This window comes from Schistocerca serialis, chromosome 3 (assembly GCF_023864345.2).
Source record: "Schistocerca serialis cubense isolate TAMUIC-IGC-003099 chromosome 3, iqSchSeri2.2, whole genome shotgun sequence".
NCBI classification, from domain to species: Eukaryota; Metazoa; Arthropoda; class Insecta; order Orthoptera; family Acrididae; genus Schistocerca; species Schistocerca serialis.
This window is the reverse complement of record NC_064640.1, coordinates 294163589-294187657: the sequence shown is the minus strand read 5'-3', so window position 1 is coordinate 294187657 and position 24069 is coordinate 294163589. Positions and strand designations below refer to the sequence as shown.

Sequence of the window (24069 nt, the reverse complement as noted above, 5' to 3'; positions counted from 1 at the left end):
TTAATTTCAAAATATTGCAATAATTATGGCCATTAGCAAAAACATAGGCAGTTCACCATAAAGCTTCTATATGAGGCTGCAATGTGTGAAAGACTCAAATTTTTACCGAACAACACCGTATTTATTCGAATCTAAGCAGCACTTTTTTCCGGTTTTTGTAATCCAAAAACCCGCCTGCGGCTTAGAATCGAGTGCAAAGCAAGCGGAAGTTCTGAAAAACGGTGGTAGGTGCCGCCACAACTAACTTCTGCCGTCAAATATATGTAGCGCTACACAGGCATGCTTTGTAGGCACAGACATAAATACTGGTGCCAAAACCCCTGCATTAGTAAATAAATTTAAAAAGAAAAAGGTGGAACATGAGCTTTTTTTTCTCCGCCCCGAATTTTGACCACTGCATTTTCATACATTATCCAACGAAGTAAACACAAATTCCGTACTGTTCATCTTCGAATGTAGCAGACTTTCAATGTACTACGAAAATCCGACTGGCAAGACTGTTAGGGATGTTTGTCAATATGGCCAACTCTACGTTCTGAATTTTTTTCCTACCTGTGAGAAGAGATGGTTGCTAATAGGAACCTGATGAAATGTGAATCACATGCAGTATTCTCTTCACCATAAGAATAATACGAATATAAACATTTTGCCATGTATTCTTTCGTGTTTGCTGCTATCTCATTTAAATCCTGTCTGCCTAATAAACTACGAAACTAGAGTGAGACAACAGCAAACGCGGAAGAATATACGTATTGTGTCATGTTTATATTTGTATTATTCTTATGCCTAACAGTGATACAGTCAGAAATGAAGCACGGCACCTGACTAGATTTTTAAATCTAAGATGACTCTAATTTCTGTGAAGAATTTGATGTACTAAAGAAGCGGCCGCAATGATTTTCAAACGGAGAAAATTTTTCGCCTAAGTCTTGTTCAGAACATGTTCTATCATACGCAGTCTATTATTTGGTTCTTGTTGATCATTATCAAAGAAAGCAGCAGTGTAAGTAACAACAAATAGCAGTCTCTTGCCATTGTTTCGCTAATGAGATGATTCCTCCCCCCCCCCCTTTTTTTTTTTTTTCTTTTTTTTGGTGAGCGGCGGTAGTGCGCACAAAAGCAAGCCAGGCCGCGAGCGGCGACAGGCCGTACACGCACTATCGGAATGCGACAAACAATGCATGACGCAGTACAGTAATGCATTTTCAGCTTAGAGTGACGTAAACACCTATAACAAAGAAAACAGCACTTATCAGATCAAAGCCAAATAAGCAGTTGATTCAAACCAGACGAAGAACATGAAAAAGGAAGGGTACCCATATAACTACGGACGGAGCGCCTGACGCATAGCAATGGCTACCTGGTAAAGCTTAACTGCTAAGCTTACGACTCGAACCAAACTACTGTAGCTGTATCGTCATTCATTCGACCTAAATTGTATCTCGTATTACAATGGACCAACTTTGTTTCGATTTGGAGTTGCGGCCTAAAACTTTTCTCTCCCCTTGAATTTCGAGTCTCAAATTTCAGGTGCGGCTTAGATTGAGGAAATTATTTTTTTCCTTTATTTTGAGTCTCATTTTTCAGGTGCGGCTTAGAATCGAGTGCGGCTTAGATTCAAGTAAATACGGTAGGCATAGCATGATGGTAAAGAGAGTGAAGCCATTGTTTTAAGGGACTCATCATAGTAAAAAGAGCAACAAAGAATAAAGAACAATGGCTGATGGCAAAGAATTAGAAAACTGTGAAAAATGACACACTGCCAGATGGGGGAAGTGTGATTACATAGTACACAAATGGATAGTAGGAAAGTACACAATACAGGGCTTGGAAAGCATTTTTTTTTTGGGGGGGGGGGGGGGGGGGGGGTTTACTACAACAAGTGAGAAGAAAAAAAATGAACCAAAAAGATACAAATACCAAAACATAAAAACAGAAACAATCTATCTAGCACAAATAATAGAGAGAAAGCAGTAGATAAGACAAGATAGGTAACAATGAAGATGGTCACCATAAGGAAACCACAGGAGCAATAAAACCTATTAAAAAATAAATAAAAGCCTCAAGACAGAAAGAACAACCCATTTAGCAGGTGACAAAAGTAATAAGATCTCCTTAGCTGTGGCAAGAAAGAGGCTATGTAAGTATTAGAGAGCAAAATCACAGTGTACTTCTCTCTCCATGGACATTGGGTTCTGGGTATCGTCTTGTCTAAAATTTAACTACACACAACTCCTACACTTGCTTTCTCTGTTTTGCAAAATAGTTCCAAAAATTAGTTTTTCTAACATATTTTCTTAAATGTATCAGCTTGCTATTACCTGGTAAGTAGAAGCTTCCCTGATCACTTATTAGTTTGGACCAAAAATTCATATTTTGTGACACATGTGAAATAGATGCAAATTCTGCCTCAAAACGCAAAAACGCAAAATTATTTAATACTATTATTTCATAGTGACTTGTATCCAGATGAACTATTTTATCACTGATAGTGTGAAATAGCTTTATTTTCTGCACATAAGTATCGAAAATGTAACCAGTTTTCAGTTACTGGTATTATACACCATCTGACAAAGCCCAACTTAAAAAAATTATGTACTTACGAACCTGTTTGCAAGATAAAAAGTGCACAAATGTAACAGTGTATTAATGCATTCAATGCTCTGGTGCCATGAAAATTGCGGGCAGCTGAATGGTTCATTTAAGATACACACTACATAATGCAACATTACTCAACAGTTCGACCTAGCATTTTACAACAAAGGAACACAAACATTTGTTTATTAGCTAAAGTTCAAAAGTTGGTACAATGCAGACACTTAACATGGCAAATTAGGAGGGGTATATTTTGAAATAAGGTTGCATGGAAAACTGCTAGAGGTCGAGCCTGAACTACATTGTTAACAAAGTTCTACCAACTTCAACAGGCAAGTCATTGTGGTAGCCATTACTGAATGCTTTGTATTGTACGTTGCTCATTGTTTTCTCTTCTTATTTTGAAATGAGTGTAGCAACTGATCCTTGTCAATCACCATTTTCGATTATGACCCTTGCAACACCAGAAGAGATCAGCAATCCCGTGACAGTGTGACGTTCTGCTTTCGCAGATGACACGTGCAAACTGCTGCACTGGGAAAGGGAGGCAGGGCTTGTTTCCCCATACTGTTCCTCTCCCCTCTGGTGATCGAAATTCTAGTTTGCTTAGGCTAGTGGCCATCCACAACTATATAGTGCTCACACTCTGTGCTATAGCAATATGAAAACAAAATCTGTCATGGTTTTCAACTGCTCTGAAATTCTTTCCTGAACATTAAAATAGTTACTTGCGGTTATACTTCTATGCTAAGTGTCTTGTCAGTTCTATCTGTAGTATCATCAAGCACTGTCACACAGCTATGAATGCCCATAAAAAGTTGAAATTAATAGTCTGCAGCAAAGACAAGCAATGTCCAACACACTTCACAACTGGGAAAATGCTGCTTCTTTTCCACAGAACAACCATTTTTGAAAGCTTAAACATGGCCAAACGAAGAAAGTAAAGACCATTTTGGGAAGAAGAAAAAGCTTTTGAAGTTTTAGCAAAAGCAAAAATTTCAGTTATAAGGGTTCCAATTAGCACATTTTTTAAACAATCAGTTACAAAGCACTAAGGCTTCCTTTGTCTTCACTCATGTAGTGTGACAAGGTTTTAAATTTGTGCATCCAAGCATTTATTTTTTTATTTAATATAGATGCGAATTTCAAATATATATATAAAAAAAAAAGCTACATTTTCTGATCCCTTATTAATAGTTGCATTTTAATTTTTGAGATTTTTTTTATATATATTCAGTTCTGGTAATTTATTCTTTTACCACTTTTTGTCTTCACATTCACTGCATTTCTACTCAACTATTAGATTTTTAGATCTTTGAGCCACATATCCGAAACTCTTCTGAAAAAATTTAATCTATGCACCTCATACCTCAAAGTCGAGTTTCTTTACAGTTTTTGAAAATGAGACTTAAACCTTTGAGGCATACTTACTCTTTCTTTTGCTGGTTTACATTTGTCAGTAATGTGCGTTTGATATCATCAAGAGAAACTTCTTCATTCACTGGGATATCTAACTTTAGTGCTTTAGCATCAACGTCTCCAATGTCAACACCACCTTCATGGTGGAAAAGTATTGTATCTGAATAACGATGTGAATAAATACAAACATAAACTTCTTCTTCCTGTGGAGAACAATTAAAGCACAAGTTAAATTTTTGCTACAACTGACAGAGTTCAGATGTTAGTAGTACACATTACTTCCAAAGGGTAAAATGTCATATGCTACTGGGTTGTGGGGTGAAGCTGTAGGTGAACAAGGGAGATTTGTACTTTGTGGGTCTCCTGTTGAAATAAGCCTGGATAAGTGCATGGTTTCACAGAACACAATCTTACTTTACCATGTGTACAAGTATTCCATTCAATTATCTTACAAAATTCCAGTCAACTCCCACTCAAACCCAAGAAGAATGTTGTGGTTACAGCTGTAGCTGTTCAACAGTTGAAGCGTGTGGTTGAATGTAGCAAAATCAGTGCTCCTACAGCAAGCAAATGGGTAAACTGACAGAGTGACATTTTCTGTGTAAAACAGATAATGCACTTGGTGAACCATACTTCACAGTCATAATTCATACAAAATTTGAACATTCATTTAATGTAACATCTGAGCACAGGTAGAGTTTTGTCTATCTCTATTAAGATAAACTGGAGAAACTTATACAATAGAACAGAGAAAGGTTGACAGAGGAAGATATTCTGGAAACTTCAATATTCTACGACATACTGGGAGGCATTTATTTTCTGAACTTTTCTGTAAGTGAACACTCCAGAAAAGTTGTGTTACTGGATATATGTGCAGTTCACTCTTAACAGAACATGTGCTGAGAAATCAGACATGAATGCAAGATACATAATGTACATTTGTGTGTTGTACACTGCTTTGAGTAATCACACAGAAAACATGAGGAGTACTGAAAAGCAATGCCTCCGAATCCCTTATGTGAAAAATGTTGAACCATTTGAAATAAAACAAATGTTATTAACATCCTACATCTTTATTTCTCAACATTGTCATCCTGGTCATGCACATATTTCTCCCACCAAGAGACCAGTTTGTTGATACCGTCGCTACAGAATGTTTTAAGTGTGTTGATGGAGCCACAACCTCACCTCTGCTTGCACCACTTCATCACTATCAAAGTGAAGTCCTTAGAGGTGTTCTTTAAATTTTGGAAACAGATGAATATCAGATAGGACCAAGTTAGGACAGCATGGAGGATCATCGATGACAGTGAACCCAAGGTGTCGGATTGTTGCACATGTCACAGCACTTGTGAGTGTTCTGGTATTGTCAGGCTGAAGGAGTGTGTGCTACCTGTGTGGACAAACTTTTCAAATTTAAAATTGGATTACAGCAAGTCGTTTCACATGTACCTACATAGTTTAGTTACACACTGTCATGTTACATGCTACAATTCAGAGCCCTTAGTGACAGAGGGCTACAAATATGTAGATATGAAGGATAAAGATGTAGGATGTTAAAAACGATTGTTTCCTTTAATGCATTCAGATGCATTACTTTTCAGCATGCCCTCTTAACTATTAACCAGGAGGGTCTCAACAGAAAACATGAAATTAAACTGATATGTCTTTAAAACTTAGTTAATGATGTATATAAATTAAAAGAAAAATAAAACACTTAACTTCATCAGTTTCAAATCTGGATCAAAAAGAATGATGGAAAGTACATGCAGTGGTTGTAAAAATATAGCTTGGAAGCTTATTTCTGGATGCATTATGTTTTGTAATTAAAATCTGTTTGAGAGACGAAGCACAAAAGTTTAAAAAAATAACAAATACTGTGTCAATTAAACAAAAATTATACATAATCCTTTATCTATGATGCACAAAAATTACCTGAGCATCTATATTTTTTTTATTTTATTCTTTTTTTTTAATTTGTGTCTATGATAGGACAATTTATTCAGTTTAAGTGCTTGAAATGTGTTTGTAAATTTTCAAAAAGTGTTCCAACACAAATACTTCTTGTCTTCAAAGGTTGCCTGTACACAAATTACTGTGCTAATGTACAAAAACAATGGAGTATTCATTTCATGTGTTCATTGCGGAAAATTAAAATCAAACAGCACTGTATCGAAGGAAGCTCAGTTCCAGTCAGTCATCTTCTTCCAGTGAAGAATAAGTAATTCAAAACTCACTAATAAAAACCCGATGCATGTATCACAAATAGGCAACATGTTCCACTGTGAATAAGTGTTCAGTTTTCCAAACTGTAATAAACAAGTAATACAGGTGGCTACTGAAACCAGTCCCTATGATCAGCAGACAGTGTCACTGCACCATGGAGTAGATGTTGCCAGTTTGAATCCCACATCAAGCATAGGAATGCCATTACTATGATCAGTTCTGTTCCTGCACACATCAAATATACATCTGATATTTGCAAATATGACAAAGAAGAAAAGCTATTGACACATTGCCGTAATCTGTCCAAACAAATGTCATTGAATCTTCCTAACAACTAGTGACTTGTCTGTAAGGCTATGCAGCTGAATGCCACTGTTTAAGAAAGAGAAAAAAAATAAAGTTTAGAAGTGGAGTGGAAAATTTAATATAACTGATTAATACAAATGGCACAATATCAGAGTAATCTCATATATGGCCAGTACATTTTATTTACTTGCATGCAATGTAACATTGCACTCTTGGACTACAAAAACACCATAATGAACCCATAACATCTCTTAATGACAATCAAATGGTATAATCTGTTCCGGATCAAGTAGTAACCAATGATGGTGGATTAAAAATATTGACTTAACCACAAACACATTTATTCATTTTTTAATTACTGCAGTTGGGAATACAAGCATAACAATACGTATGACGAGAAGGAATTGCAACTGCTACGATGAATCTGTTTTATCACTTTCAGAATGCCACCTTACAAATTATGCTGAAACATTCTGTACAGGTGTAATTCTTAGTCACAAAGACAATTTTATTAACTCTTTCTATTTGCCATAAAAATCTGAGTGAAACATACAGCAAAGGTAGCCAGATTAGACTATACCAAATCAGCACACAACAGTCCATGTATCACTCACGGGGCTGAAAGAAATAATATCAATCTATAAATAAAAGTACGATTTCAATATTGCAGTGTTCTTCTCAGGAATGCAGAAAAGAAAAAATTATGAACAAAAAGTGCTTGTTGTAACTGTTATACAAACAATAACAAAAATCAAGCACCAACATTTCCAAAGATTCAAAAAAGGAAAAAGATAAGAAGGTAGCAGCATAAATGAGGGAAAGTTGGAAGCGTGTGTGTGTGTGTGTGTGTGTGTGTGTGTGTGTGTGTGTGTGTGTGTGTGTGTGAGAGAGAGAGAGAGAGAGAGAGAGAGAGAGAGAGAGAGAGAAAATATGAGGGAAGAGGCAGGAATAATATAGGCGAACATCACATGTCCCTTCACTGAAGGCAATTACAATGATTTCAAGTACATATTTTTTCAATTAAACCATGTTATGAAACCAGAGACTTTGTGGTGTCAAAAGAGTAACATCCTGCTGCCTTCCATTTTCTAGTGCGTGCCTTCTATTTTCTGGTCCGTACACAGGGAGAGACAGGCAAATTGTCGGTGACTGTTGTTTTCATAAAATTAAGATGATTTTTATATCAGTTTCATGGCCTTTACCATTCACATCTACTATTTATGATAAAGTTCTTTATTCTAAATTACAATAACAGTTAAGATCAGATTAAACATATGGAAATTCAAGTTCTAAGATTACAACCTCTGTATCAGCATGACCAAGATGGTAGTGATGGCAGTCAAGAGAGATGGACATCCCGCAACTGTGTAACTAGCTGACCATCATGTAGAGTGTATAGACAGTTTTATGTACCTCAGAAGAATAATCCCCAGAGATAATTTGATTAGACAGTAGTTCAGCAACAGAATGCAAAAGGTTGCTGAACTCTATCAGTAAGTGAAAACTCCTTTACAGGATGACAAGATTCCAGGGAACGCAAAACTAGTGACACCCATGGGCTACTTCGTACAAATATCAAGGCATGCGCCCCCATAAAGAGAGAGTCACTGAGGCTCCAGGCATCAGAGATGAAATTCCTTGGATACACCATCCTGAAAACTAAGATGGACAAGTTAAAGAATGAGGAGGTGAGGAACAAAGCCGGAATCAAGACATCCCTTTTACATAGAATCAGCACGTACAGACTATGGTGGTACGGGCATAAGGTTGGAGACTACAAGCCTGAATAAATTTGAAATGAGAGTTGTAAGGAAAACGTGCCTTACGAAGATCAAGAATCCAGTGCTTTGACATGATCAAGAAAGACCTCACTGCCAGAAGGGGGACAATGGATGATGCTCTCCATGACAGATTATACATGAAAAGAAGAAAGTTGAAGAAGCACATGAACAGTATGCAGGAAATTGGAACTGTATATCGATGATGATGATGATGAAGATGATGAACAGGTTAGAGGGTGCTTTCCAGCCTTTTCTAAGAGAAAAAAAAAAAGAGTTCACTCCGATAAGTTTATCAGTATAATTTACAAATTAATTTAATCACATCATGAAACATTTTCCTCATATAAGAAGACTGTGTTAGGATGTGGATAAGGCATTGCATAAACCTTCTACAAATTTGTTTAAAACTATAAAAAAAACTAAATAAAAATAAACTGGATGGTTTTAATCAGACAATGAAGTCTTTTTATTTACTGAGTAACAGCAACAAGTGAGGATGCATATCTCATTTACTTAAAATACTTACTGGTTTATGAGGAATGAATGGCTCAATGATGAATGTTCTTAATTTTCCTGTAGCTTTTCCTATTACTTGGTCTACACCCAGCCGAGCTGTAATCCATTCCTTCACTGCCTCAAAATCTTTATTGACAGTAATGAGCCCAAGTTTGCCTCTACGTTTGATAAGCTGGTCAGGTTTTGCTACCAGTTTCTGCAATTAAAATAAAACTACTGAAGATTAAATTCACATAAAAGTACATAAAATACAATAAACTGCAATGAAAATAAAGCAGTTAGTTATAGTTCCAAGGGAAATATATAAGTACAATGCTGGCATAACTTTCACAAAAACTTTATCAGCACCTTATTAACATTTATCAGCATCTTATTAAAAACTATATTAAAATACAAGCTTCTGGATGTTCAAAAGGGAAGTATTTATGTTAACAATATCATAATTTAGTAATTTTATTTGTAAAATTTTAATGGTGTTTCTGTAATTCTACATGTCTATGGAATTCTTTTTTAATCACACACAAAAAAAAGAAGAACAATGTTAAGTTTCCTTGGGGGCTACCTAAACAAAATCCCACATTTTTTTATCGGGGGAAAATGATTTATTATTATTATTATTATTATTATTATTATTAATGATAAAGATAACAATAACAATTATTGCTGTTGCTGAATAATTTTGGTAACATTGTGGCACATCAGATATTACATTACGCATTTCATGATCTGTCAAACTGGTAATATCTTGAACACTGACAGGCATACAGATGTAATATTTTTATGTGGCATAGCATGACATGCATTTTTTCATTTTTTATCTGGAAAAATTTCAACAACATGTGAATATATGTATTCTGGTCCACGTAGTTTGCACTCCTGCTCCTCACTTACTGCTGGCATAAATCAGTGCCATAATATTCCTTACCGCATTAATGTCACAGCAAATTTTACAAGCAAGTTTTTTGTCTTGCTTTAGTCCTTAACATATTCATACTTGATTAAAGTTTACTTACAATGTAATGATTGAAGGTAAAGGTTAAGTATAATACTCACATAGTTACAGTAAAAACATTTTCTAAACAGAAATATCATAATTTATCTCTATACAGCTCAAAAAAAAAAAAAAAAAAAAAAACAGGAAAAAATTTATGAAGGACACACCTCAGTCAGAAGCCATGGATGTTTGCTTCGCAATTCGTCCCAGTTTGTGCTCTCGTCAACTGATGCAAAGCGACAGAAAGATGCAGCTGTCCCACTTTGAAGATGGTTATTTATTAATTGTTTTCCTGTTGCTTCTCTTATTGCTTTGGCTGACATTGTGCAGATTTAAATCTATAAAGAAGAAATGAGTACTTTCATTATATATCACTGCACATAACATACAACAAGTTTGAGCACATTTTACAAATTTAGTGTTTTATACTATTAAACATTTCAGTAGCAGTATCAGTTAGTTAAAATAGACCATAAAGGGCACTGATAGAAAAAGACTGTGCAGATAGCATCATAAATTTCCTGCTGCTACAATTTCTATGCTCCCTACAGAAATCCATGTCGCTCTGTGTATTAGTGGGTAAGTGTCGGACTACATACATAAAAGTCCAGGGTTCAATCGCCACCCAGTCCTGTGATTGTGTTGACAGTTACAGTTCCTTTCACTTCTGATAATGATTTGTGTATGTTAAAAATATGAAGTGGCACTATGACTTGGACTCCAGCTTCTATTGTAGGAGCCCTTGTATCTGGTTGGCTACCGATTATAGGTCATAAGGAGGCAAGGGTATACCTCCATTAGGACAATACATAGTAAAGAACTGTGGTATTCAAATAAACCTTTGGGTTGAAGACAGCTTTACCTTTACTTATAGGAATTACATACATCTCATGACATTAAATAGTCTTGTCAGAAGCATGCATTGTTCTTTAGATAGATTTATAGAACAAAGGAGGTTCATTAGACTGAATACAAATTGGAGCTGGGTAAGGATATAGAAGATTTGGGAGGGGGGAAGGGAGGAATTGGTCACTGGATTTCCAAAAGAATTTGCCTTAAGCCATTCACGGACACCACACAAAGCCAAATCTGGAAGACCAAATATGAATTTCAAGCCCACTCCCTGCAAATGTAGAATGCAGTACATTAACAGTTGTTCTCAGACAGCAGAAAAATCTCTTTAAAAAAAAAAAAAAAGATTGTTGTGGATCTAAAATGGTTGCTGTTACTTATTTTTTGCATTTTTATATTTTTATGTTATTTCATGTGTAGCCTCTTGACTACTGTAAAGCCTTCTCGACTTCTTATTAAACTCTATGAAGATATTACTACATTTTGAGGAGGAGGAGGAGGAGGAGATCAGTGTTTAACGTCCCACTGACAACGAGGTCACTAGAGACGGAGCACAAGCTCAGATTAGGGAAGGAAATCAGCCATGCCCTTTCAAAGGAACCATCCCTTGGGTTTGAACCATCGTCCCCCTGGATGCGAGTCCAGTGCGCTAACCACTGCGCCACCTCACTCGGTACTATATTGTGAGCTTGTCCTCTGTGGATCATTTGCATACTGTACTGTGCACATCCGTCAGATGTGTACCTTGTGGGAAGTACAACACAATTACACAATATTTATGGAGCAACACGTATTTTAAATTTGTTTCACTGTTTTTGTGTGGACTTCCTGGTAAATGGTGGTGACGAAGGCTCAGAGTCTCGCCTACCATGACAGACAGTTGAAATGCACTTTTCTAAGATTAAGCCTAACAGAAATTTCAATTGGGGAATCATTTTTCCTGCAAGTACACTATGTGATCAAAAGTATCCAGACACCTAACTAAAAATTACTTACAAGTTCATGGCGCCCTCCATTGGTAATGCTGGAATTCAATATGGTGTTGGCCCACCCTTAACCTTGATGGCAGCTTCCACTCTTGCAGGCATATGTTCAATCAGGTGCTGGAAGGTTTCTTGGGGAATGGCAGCCCATTCTTCATGGAGTGCAGCGCTGAGGAAAGGTATCGATGTCAGTCGGTGAGGCCTGGCACGAAGTTGGTGTTCCAAAACATCCCAAAGGTATTCTATAGGATTCAGGTCAGGACTCCGTGCAGGCCAGTCCATTACAGGGATGTTATTGTTGTGTAACCACTCCACCACAGGCTGTGCATTATGAACAGGTGCTTGATCATGTTGAAAGATTCAATCACCATCCCCGAATTGGTCTTCAACAGTGGAAAGCAAGAAGGTGCTTAGAACATCAAGGTAGGCCTGTGCTGTAATAGTGCGATGCAAAACAACAAGGAGTGCAAGCCCCCTCCATGAAAAATGTGAGCACACCATAACACTACCACTTCTGAATTTTACTGTTGGTACTAACACACGTTGGCAGATGACGTTCACCGAGCATTTGACATACCCACACTCTGCCATCGGATCATCACATTGTGTACTGTGATTCGTCACTCTACACAATGTTTTGCCACTGTTCAAATGTCCAGTGTTTACGCTCCTTACACCAAGCAAGGCGTTGTTTGGAACTTACCAGCGTGATGTGTGGCTTATGGGCAGCCAAGTTTTCTCACCTCCCGCCTAACTGTCATGGTACTTGTAGTGGTTCCTGATGTAGTTTGGAATTCCCGTGTGATGGTCTGGATAGGTGTCTGCCTATTACACATTACGACCCTCTTCAACTGTCGGCGGTTTCTGTCAGTCAACAGACGAGGTCAGCCTGTACGCTTTTGTGCTACGTGTTCCTTCACGTTTCCACTTCACTATCAAATCAGAAACAGTGGACATAGGGATGTTTAGGAGTGTGAAAATCTTGCGTACAGATGTATGACACAAGTGACACCCAACCACCTAACCACATTCGAAGTCCGTGAGTTCCACGGAGTATCCCATTCTGCTCTCTCACGATGTCTAATGACTACTGAGGTTGCTGATATGGAGTACCTGGCACTAGGTGGCAGCACAGTGCACCTAATATGAAAAACACATGTTTTTGGGGGTGTCCGGAAACTTTTGATCACATAGTGTATTGACATATCTTTGATGTGACTGAAATTTGCAAATAAAATAGTTCTTTCCTGTCAATCCAAAGCCCCTTGACGTCCTGTGCAGTGAACAACAACTAGAAAACGTGAAGCAACAGATTGTCACCACCACCATCTTTATCACAGTCCTCAGAAAATCCGACTCATCCTTCCTTCCTTCCTTCCTTCCTTCCTTAACAGTGCTGCAAATGTACATGTTAAATGATATCTTAGCATTAATGTTTCATGTTCTAATTTTTATCCCCCAATGGTGAGAAATGACAGCATACAATTAATGACTTCGATCTAATTTAGCATGGGAATTCCTTACCATTACATGACTATCAAGTCAATGAAATCCTCGTTAAATGTACAGAGGATCATAAAAAGTACTGGATACAACTATGACCTAGAACACAATGACCTTATTTCAATGTGGTGAAAGAAATTAGTAGTCAGAAAATTTGTAACACATCCTTCTGTGAAACTGCTTCAGCCAAAATAGCACACACCTCTAAATTTCAATCTGAGAGGAAGACAATCAGTAAAGTAGATTAATGCTAATCCTTGGTGATTGGGTTGTAGAAAATATAATAATATTTTGATAAAGGACAGTAGATGAACCTCTAAAAACTCATTAAGTGTGGTAATTTACTGTATTCTTCTGAGGTTTGCTGCTACATCCTAAAATCAACTTTACGTAACAGCTGGCCTTGATATTTCAAGCTCATTTTAGAACAAGGCAGCCAACCTGAGAAAAATACCACCTAAAACAATCTATTGTTATATGAAACAGAAACTGCACAAATGGCTGGGTGGCTACCTCCAAACATATGATTACCATTCAAAACATAACAATCACCACAGATGATGCAAAGTCCATGCTACGTAGAGCACCAATGCTCCCAAGAGGCTAATGTGGCATCCTTCACCTTCTTTCCATCGAGTCAAACTAATGTTCCTCAAAGAGCCAATGAAGCTTACGCACTGGGCTGTCTTCTTCCTACCGTTAAATGCAAAAATGGCTTTTAAGGTGTGAGCCTCATTTTCGCTGTATTTTGCTGGTTCTATTGCATCTGTCCCACGACAAGATTTGGCAACTTATTATGTAGAAATTATGATGACCAAATACACACTATGGTGTATATGCTATTCCCTGATAATTACAGTCTTCGAAGATAACAAACCTCACATTTACAATTGTTGCCAAAATCCACTGCAATGACATTCTGTCTCAAGCTTCCATAAACAGTTTTTAAGACAGAAAACGCCCAAGTGGAAACCTAAATGTTTCAGATAGCTGCAAAGAGAGAAACTTCCAGTGTGATTACAACTTTAACAGTGTCCGAGCATGGGCTCGATATGAGTTATATACAGTTTGCTCTCTCTCCCTTGTTATTTTTCATAATTTAGACATAGAATATAAACAAAAATATTCGTCAGAGATTTATATATTGTGTACTACAACATCTGTGAATTTCCCTTGCTATTTTAGTTATTTGTAATGAAAAGTGAATTACTATGGAGAGAATGTTACCAGACCCATTATTTTACACTCATGTTAGTTTGTTTTGCCAACTTCCTACCAAACTGTCAGGCTCCAACCTAACCTAGACCCATAGCTACACTAAAGATCTACTTATCACAACAACAAAAATTTTGTAACGAGAAACAGAGGAGGGAGGAAGGGGGAACTATAATACTGTACCCACAGGCTATTAAAAAAATTGTGAGCAAACTGTAGTTCACAATACCTTAACAATAAATCAAGTCCAGCCACTTCATACACTACTAAACATCTGTGATTGTTCCACAACATATTCCTACAACTCATTACTCCCAATCCTAGCTGTGAGTAATTAATCTTGTTGTTACTTTACAAGGTACTACAGTTTATGAATCACAGAACCTTACATGTCTCGACATTAAGAGAAAGTTTGGCAGTCTTCACACTATGGTGATATTTTGTTGGGATATACCATGACATTACTATTATCGTCATCAGCTAACACTTCCTCACATATAACTACTTGATATGCAAAAAGACCGGAATTTCAATTTATAATATCCACCAACTAATAGCACCACCACATCTCTGTCTCTATTCTAGATGGAAATTCAACAATAAAGTGCTGCAGTCTGGCAAATTAAGAAGTTCTAAATTCACTCATAACTTTTATTCTGTGCGGTAGTGAATCGTAAGTTTTTGAAAATCTAAAAGTGTGTAATACACATGGTTATCTCTAATCCTAACTTAGGATGTCATGTGTGAAGGGTATGAATTGAGCTTTATTGGCAGTGTTTTCAAATTTCATTCTCATAGGATCTGTGATGCGAGGGTTGGACCTTAAATAGTGACAACTATTTATTCACAACAGATACAACAGAGTTACTTGTTTGCACCTGTTACTTTCCTTCAAAGTAGTCACCAGTGTTGTGTAAAACCCATTGCCATTGATGTGGAAGGCATAGTATACCATTATCAGAGACCGTTCTGTTGATGGTGAGAATGGAGTGGTCTACTGCCTGTCGAATCTCTGGAACAGTTCTGAAGCGAATGCCACGAAGTGGTTCCTTCATCTTCAGATTCAATTCAAAGTCTCAAGGACTTAAGGCCGGGGAGTATGGTGGATGGTACAGTACTTCCCAGTCCCATCGACCAAACAGAGCAGCCACAGCTTGCGCTGTATGCACCTGCGCATTGTCGTGCAAAATGATGGGTGGGTTGCGCAGAAAGTGTCGCTGCTTCTTGCACAAAGCTGGTCGCAGGTGATGCTCCAAAAACGAACAGTAATACTGCTGTAGAGGAACGTAATGCGTTAGGATAACACCATCACAGTCGTACATGAGAATCACCATAATTTTAGACAGCTCCATTCGCACCATCAACAGAACAGGCTCTGCTAACAGTATACTATGCCTTCCACATCAATGGCGACGGGTTCTACACAATGCTGTTGACAACTTTGAAGGACAGTAACATGTTGAAACATGTAACTCTTTTGCATTGGTTGTGAATAAATAGTTGCCACTATTTAAGTTCCAACCCTCGTACAAGAAGGTGAAAAGTGGAATGAATTCACTTTCATGCCCTGAGTAGAGCCAGACAAGGAAGCCTGTGGGCCTTATAGCACTGTTTATTTTCAACACCACCAACACTGTCATTTAATCACTCATCATCTTTATAGTTGTGTGGCAACTAAACATGAGAAAAATCCCATGATATTTATTTTTCAACATTTTGATTTATTGGATTGGATTGATGGGATTAAAGGGACCAAACTACGAGATCATCAAACTAGAAATAGTCCTCTGAGAGGAAGGACACAGAAGACAAATCCTGATGAACCCAATTGTGACCGAGAATCAATAAAACCAAGACAGAGAAGCAGTAGAAGGGAGAGAAAGAGTAAGGTGTGTGTGTGACTTGAACCAGAAAGCAGCTGGAGGTCTCAGGGGCATGTTATGCAGTGGGAGACACGCAATCTGCATCTGACTGGTTACCATAAGAAAACTGGCAATGAGGACACATTGATAAATCTTAGTAAAGAGATAATGATGATGAGACATTAAGGCAACAACAAATGTATAAGAATGAGAAGAATAAAAAGGAGGGAAGAGCAGGAGCCATGCTGGACCACCAAGTGAGGGCAGCCATGGGACCCCCTAGGACAGAACAGGAGCCCCTCCAATCCCTCAAGCATTCGACAAGGTCAAAGTGATCTACCTCACAGAAAGGAGTAGAAACTAACTTCACAAGTAAAACCAGATAGGCCACTTTGGCATAATTGACTGGCACCAAAGGCAGCCTGTCAGCAAGTTTAAGATTTCATTGTAAGATAGCCAAATTAGGGGAATCCAGTATGTTGTGGGCCACCATCAGGTAGTACATCCTTATGTCATAGGATGCAGCCATTTGTCAGACGTGCGATTGTGACTCCGGTTCTGGGGCTTTGTTGCAGGAGGTGGAACTTCCTGCCTAGAAAAAGAAAACAGTAGTCTGGATACTCAGATGAGTAGCAAAAGCATATGACATAATTGAGCAGCAGTTGCTAGTGCCTAATCTGCAGTGGAGAGACTCCACCCCCCACAAGTAGGCTGGTCAAAGGGCTAGTCCAAAAGGCGCCTGTCCAACAGTGTAATGAGTCCACTATCTGTAATGCCAAAGGCAATACTGAACCATATGTCAGAGTTCTATAACCATGCAAGTAGAGGATCACAGCTTTGTAAAGCCACAGAAGCATAGAGTGAACTGAGAAATAGCTGGTGTTACTGAGACAGCAAAGAGTATTAAAATGTGACCAGCACTTTCACTTAAGTTGGTGAGGATGAGGAAGCCACGTTAACCAGGGATCAAAGAACAACCCCAATAAATGATAAGACTCAAGCACATTGAGCATCTGATCGTTGAGGTGGAGTTCTGGTTGCGGATAGTCAGTACAATGGTGACAGAAGTGCATGACATGTGTCTTGGCTGGCCTAGGACTGTGCAGTTGCGTGGCACCCTGCAGTCAGTGTTTAGCAACACCCACAGTTGTTGAGCAATAGTAAAAGCAAAAATCATCAGCATACAAGGTGGGCGACACTGAAGGCCCCACAGCTGTAGCTAGACCATTGTTAGCCACTAGAAAAAGGTGTATCTCAATACAAAGCTCTGTTGGAATCCTGTTCCCTTGTATTGGGGGGGGATTGTGTAGTACCAAGCTGAAACTGGAAAGTACAGTGTGATAAGAAGTTCCAGACAAAAATCTGGAGCAGGCCCCAGAGACATCTGGATCTACATTTACATCATACTCCATAAGACGCCTAACAATGTGTAGCAGAGGATACTTCTGACACCACTAAGTTATCCCCCTTTCCCTGTTCCTCTCAGGAATGTCAAGATGGAAGAATGATCATCAGTAAGCCTCTCTATTAGCTCTAATTTCTCGAATTTTCTCATCACGATCATTTCACAAGCTGTATGTAGTAAGAAGCAATATGTAGTTCGACTCTTCTCAGGAAATGCTGTCTCGAAGTTTCAATAGAAAAACTTCTCTGTGATGCACATTGCCTCTCTATTAACACCTGCCACTGGAGTTTGTCGGGTACCTCTGTAGCGCTCTCGCACCGACTAAATGATCCCATGATGAAATGCGCTACTCCTCGTTGTATCTTCTCTATCTTCTCCACTCACATACGGTTACAAGTAGGTGATGATAGCATGCAGCGTCACAGGCCTTTTTCAAATAGAAAAGACAGTGATAAGGTGTTGTCAGTGAGCAAAATCCATCCGGATACTACACTCTAGGCAGACCAAATTGTCAGCAGTAGAACGGCCTAACCATCCTTGGATGGAGTCAAAAGGCCCCAAGATTCAAGATACCAACACAGCCATAGGCTCAGAATATGTTTGAGCAACTTGCAGGGAACATTAGTGATACTAACTGGGCAATACCTGTGCATCTCAACGGGGTGTTTACCTGGTTTCAGTACCAGGACACTCACGTTCTCTTTCCACTGAGATGGGAACTCACCCCCCCCCCCCCCCTCAAGATAGATACAGTTGAAAATTGCACCAATCCACCAATAGGTGTTTGATTCTTTGACTATGAACGAAGTCTGGGCCTGGAGCTGCATCAAGGGAAAGGGCTACCACACTTGGTATTCCCACTAACTGAACGGCTCCAGGTGGCATGTAATGGAAGGTACGTGAATTCGCTCCAACTACTGTTTCAGGACACAAAATGTGGGCTGATAATTCTCAGATGCAGAAGCCAGAGCATAGAGTAGAACAAAATGTTTGGCAGCAGCACCTACATCAGAGTAGGCAACACCATTCATAGAGATACAAAATACACCTGTGGGGACTGGTGTGCATAGAAGTGTCAAATCTTTGCACAGACATGAGGGGGTGGGGATGCAGTCCAATGGTAGTGACTTATTGTTCCCAGCATTATTGTTTCTGTCATTTTATTAGGTGGCGGACACAGGCACAAAGCCCTTTAAAGGCAATGTGCTCCATTGAAGGATGTTGCTTATGGCATTGGAGAGCTCATCTGTGATCTCTAATGGCCACAGCTATTCTGAAGGTCTATCAAGGCACTGTCTTCTGACAGGGCAATCCTGAGGAATAAGGGATGGCTAAGTTGGCTGCCAATAAAACGGCTGCAGTTGCACTCTGTACAGCCACATCAATATCTCCATATGGCTGTGTCTTAAGGATGACAGCAGAAGTGAAGGTATCCCCGTCAGCATTGTTTAGAGCCCCTCCAGTGCGACACCCAAGTGAGTGATGCTGAGGTTTGGATAGGATGATCAGTAAGTGATCACTGTCACACAGGTCATCATTGACTCTCCAACGGATGGAGGGGAGAAGACAAGTGCTACAGATGGAAAGATCAATGGCTGAATAAGAGTCCTACGCCACACTAAAGTGCGTGGGGGCCCCAGTATTGAAGAGACAAAGATCAATGTCTGTGAGCAAGTTTTTATAACTTTGCCATGGCTGGTGGTCATAGTTCCACACCACAAAGGGTTATCGGCACTGAAGTCACCCAAAATCAGGAAGGGTGGGGAGAACTGAGAAATCAGTGCAGACAATGCATTATGAGACACTTCATGATCAGGAGGGAGATACACATCATAAACGGTAAAATCAAGGCTCCTAGCAAGAACAGCCACAGACTTCAAAAACTAAAACGTATTGAGTGACATTTGTTCGCTGTGAACACTCTTTTATAGTTGGTAAGATTCTTAAAGAGCCTCGTAGCTATGGAGGGTAGGAGGTCTGCATAGCTGAAAACCAAGTTTCCTGGAGGGCAATGGAGAAAGCTGAGGAAATTCGTAAGAGATGTCAACACTCAGTCAGGTGGTGAAAAAAATGCTACGGTTCCACTGGAGAATCATGCTATCAGTATTCTGGGGAGGGGGGGGGGGGGGGGCATTGCTAGGAAGCAGGTCACACCCCAGATTCACCTGCTGCCACCGGTTGTGAGGATATTGCATCAATACACACTGGCCCTGAATAAGTTTGTGTGTGGGTGGGGGTGGGGGGACTACCAGGAACTCCACCTCAGATACACAGGCAGTCCATGTATGGCACGGAGTACAGCAGTTTGTCTTTCATCTTCGAGGGCTACTTCTTGTCATCCTCCTCCTTAGATGATTCCAATGTCTGTGAGGGCTTGTCTGCCTTAGTTTCAGGGACAGGGGAGGAACATGAAGCCCTATGACCAGCAGCCTGCGACCTGCTTCAGCCACTGGCTAGTATCTGGTTGCAGGTAAACATAAACCTGGGAGGGGAGTCGCCCAAGGGACCTCCTCCAGGTGAGAGATGCCAGAGGAGTACGATGCTTCTCTGGCTGGAGTTGGTAACCGATGTCTACAACAGGTGGGGAGAATGCGATTTGATAAAGCAGTTAATATACCTGCACAATAAGACTTTACCTTTTGTCAATAAATAATCATCAATGCTCCCAAAGTGGGCATGGTGGAAGCAGTAGAGGGAGTGGGGAGTGGGTGTAATTCAGTGGCTCCGAGGGCATTGCATAGAATGTACAAGGGTGAGGGTACTGATGTTAGAGTAGATGGTGTCGTTTTACCCATAATGTATGTCACTGCCATACATGCAGGATGCAAATGTTCATACTCCTTCTTGGCCTTTTGATACATCAGTTGGTCAAGAGTCTTCTATTCTTGGATTTTCTTTTCTCATAGGAAGACGCTGCAATCAGGTGAACATAGAAAATGGTGCTGTCCATAGCTGACACAGAGGGGGAGGGGCACAAGGAAGGTCTGTGTGCAACTGACATCCACAATCCCTCTTGCTAAGACACATGCCTGAATATCACGCATTTGAAGCACTGCATTGGAGGGAGTACACACGGATTCACATCACATCGAAACCCCATCACCTTGATCTTTTCTGGCAACGAGTCGCTTTCAAAAGCCAAGGCAAAAGCTCCAGCAGCAACCCTATTCTTCTTAGGTCTCCATTAGACACAATGGACAAAATAGACATAATGAACACCTCGTCACTCCAAATTCACAAACTCATCATGGATCTGTTAAAGGGTGCTCGCAGTAGAAGATGATACCCTGTACCATACTTAGACTTTCATGGAGGGTGAGAGTTACAGGAATGTCACCCAGCTTGCCATAGGCGAACAGTGCTCGTGACTAGGCAGGTGACGCAGTTTTTATCAGAACTGAACCACTCTTAATTTTTGAGATCAATGCTACTTATCCAAATCTGTCCTCAAGATGTTCAACAAATAATAATGGCCTTGTGGCCTAAAAGGAATCACCATCAGTCCTAGAACAAACTAAGCATTTGGGGGGAGTATTTGTCCTGATGCCTCTTAGACCTAAGTAGCTCCTACAGTGTAGCAACAGATGGTAACATTTTGAGCTCATCTCTCTCAAAATAAGAATTTTTTCCTTCAGAATAGACTGCTGGGGCCATGCAGCCACTAGCCATAGATAGCTTACTAACATGAGAGTCATCCACCATGGTGCCACCCTCTCTGAACGGGGGCTCTACCCATGGGTGTCACATGGCCTGAGCAAGGGCTACCTGGTCAGTATCTGTTGCCTGGAGTCCTCAGGCCTCAGCCACAATGAGCACATACTCCTTGGCATATGTGGGGACTTGCAGCTCAGGCACCTACTGTCTTGAGTTTTACCATTGGTAGATAGGAAGGGTGCACAGATAGAAATATACAAAGGTGAAATAAACACTGCACTGGGAAATCTTCCTTGCACGATCTCCATTATTGTAAAATTTGGAAGAGGAATGGTAGGTCAAACCCAACAATGGGGACCATGTAGTTTAGGATGAAAAGATGTGTAAAGTGCCGGAAGAGAAGAAAAGGGAATGTGCAAAATCAGAAACCAAATTCAAGAGTGGTTGGCACCAAGAAGATCTCCACATGAAAAGCAGAGAGGAGGGGAAAGAATAGTAGTGTTGCAGCACGAAAAGGGAAGTAACACTGCACGGAGTGGAGCCCCGTGTTGGCTGAGCATATACTTACAAAGAGAGTTGAGAGACCCCTGGGTTGGGGGGGTGGGCAGTTGATTATTTTTTGTCTGTTTTGATCACTGTTTCATCATCAAGTGCCTGGAAACTAATTATTTGTGTATAAAAACAATTTCATCATGTTTTAGGGAGTCACTGAAGATTAACATCTGCTTGCTGTGTTTTATGGTTAGCTTTGTAACTATTCTGCAGTAGCTTTCGTTTCTTGAGAGGTTTCTTTATATTGTTTTTACATTAATTTAAGTCTCAATCACCTTTAATCATTCTACCAGCGACAATTTTTCTACAGATAAATCCACTATTTGCTTGATATTTATCCATAGCTCCTCTGCGGGTCCGAATTTTGCCTGAGGCATGAAACGATTTCTGTCTTATTCAGTTGACTGAATACGTAGACTTTTCAGCATGTTTTGTACCCCTTTGTATCTTGATTACTATTGTTGGTGTAACTGCAAAGTGTTCGCCAGTTCCAAATCTCTAAGTGAACTTAAGGAGGTTAAGTTTGTTTGTTACTAGCAAGTCGAATATACTTTCGTTGTGGGTGCTTTTCCGAGAAAACAATTTATAACTCTTTTTTGGAGAAGTTTTGTTTCATCTGTAACCACTGAAATAATAAGTTTTCCAATCTATTGCACAGTTGTCAATATCTCCTTCAACTATTACGACATGTCTTGAAAAGATACATATCGGACTAGTGAAATGATTTTCTTTCTGAAGTTTACAGTTTATCAAATGGGTGGAAGTTTACAGTTTATCGTATGGGCGGCCATTAGACGATTTCAACTACAGCTTCCAGCCTATCTCAGACCTTTTCCAAAGTATTTTGCAAGCACACTATTTCTAAATCACTGAATTGACATTTTTTGTCTGTTGCTACAAGCACGTCATCTCCAAATCCAATGAATGTTGTTGTTTCTTAGATCTTTCACCAAAATCTCATTAGTGCCAGTTCTTGGTTGTATCATACTTTTTGTACTGAATATTATGTGACCCCACTGCTTCTCGGAAATGTTTCAAACTATAATAGTTTTATGCGAGAAGTTCTACAACGGAGCACTGAAACTTCAATATTGTCAACTGTTGTGAACATTTCTTCATTTCTGGAACCCTATGAGATGCTCTTCAATAAAATGCTAGGTGTACCTCTAACTACTAATATGTTTTTATATTTTTATAATTTTTTTTTCTTTAGCAAGAAACATGTTTAAAATGGTAAACAGTTAGGGTGGTGACCATATTTCTACCGTGTACATGATCAGTGGTGGGCTGCTGTGTAAGAGCACAAGAGCACGTGAACACCCTAACTTTCAATGTCTTGTGGCTTTATTGGTTACTTTTCTTTGAATGCTGCTTAACGTAACATAGATGCTGTAATCTGAAAGACACAGCACTTAAATCTACCGCGCTGCTGCTTCTCTAGAGTGTGTGAAACTTGACATCAGGGTCACGAGCACACCTTCGGTTGTGCACGTTTTAAGGAGCTTTCCCGCATGCGCAACTGGTATGGCGTAATTACGTTACGGGCCAAATACATACAAATTTGATAAGCAACGTGCACGGTTCACAATGTGCACAGCTAACCCATACCAATCAACTAAAAGTTTAAGGCAGGGCCACCATGTGATAGCACACTGAAGCAGACTTTTATCTCCATTCGCTCGGCATAAATCCCACTAGATGATAGCAGACTCCTCAGACATGCCAACTCACTGCCTACATAGTAAAATTAAATCGGACGTCAATATACGTTATACTGAGAGGAAAACCTATTTTGTGGGTTTCTGAATAAGTTACAGTGTATCAAGTTTTGAATTTTATCACATAGTAATATATTTGAGGAGCTGACAATTATAAGCGCCTTATGCACGTCACCGTCGATTGTGAGATTGTGGCATTAATTCATGTTTCTGAAATCTGTTTATCTTATGGTGAGTCAGGTTTGTCTGTGCTGTAAGCCCACATTGTGTACATGAAATTTCACGAAAAACTGTATCACCAGTTTCTCTTATATTCACTTAAAAGGGAGATCGACGACATTGTGCTTTAGGCCCTTGTGGATCTCAGCTCCCATTTGTATTCCAGTCAAGTGACCACGTTGAGCAGACAGAACTACTTGAGTTTAATCATTTCCACAAAAGGCAGTTTGTGTTTGGAGTTGGTTGTTTACTGTACGAGAATCGGCTTT

At 39.4% G+C, this 24069-nt stretch overlaps 1 protein-coding gene across 4 annotated transcripts in view; it reads right to left on the bottom strand.

Annotated features, from left to right (window-relative positions):
* Positions 1-24069, bottom strand: part of LOC126470084 (ATP-citrate synthase) — a 166639-nt gene that overhangs the window by 69945 nt on the left and 72625 nt on the right. For all 4 annotated transcript variants that reach the window (XM_050097597.1, XM_050097600.1, XM_050097598.1 and 1 more), the window contains exons 2-4: positions 10005-10175; positions 8854-9039; positions 4027-4217 (exon numbers count right to left, since the gene is read on the bottom strand). In XM_050097597.1, coding sequence (XP_049953554.1) covers positions 4027-4217; positions 8854-9039; positions 10005-10160 — 533 coding nt within the window. In that variant the 5' untranslated portion in view covers positions 10161-10175. The remainder of the gene's footprint in view (positions 1-4026; positions 4218-8853; positions 9040-10004; positions 10176-24069) is intronic.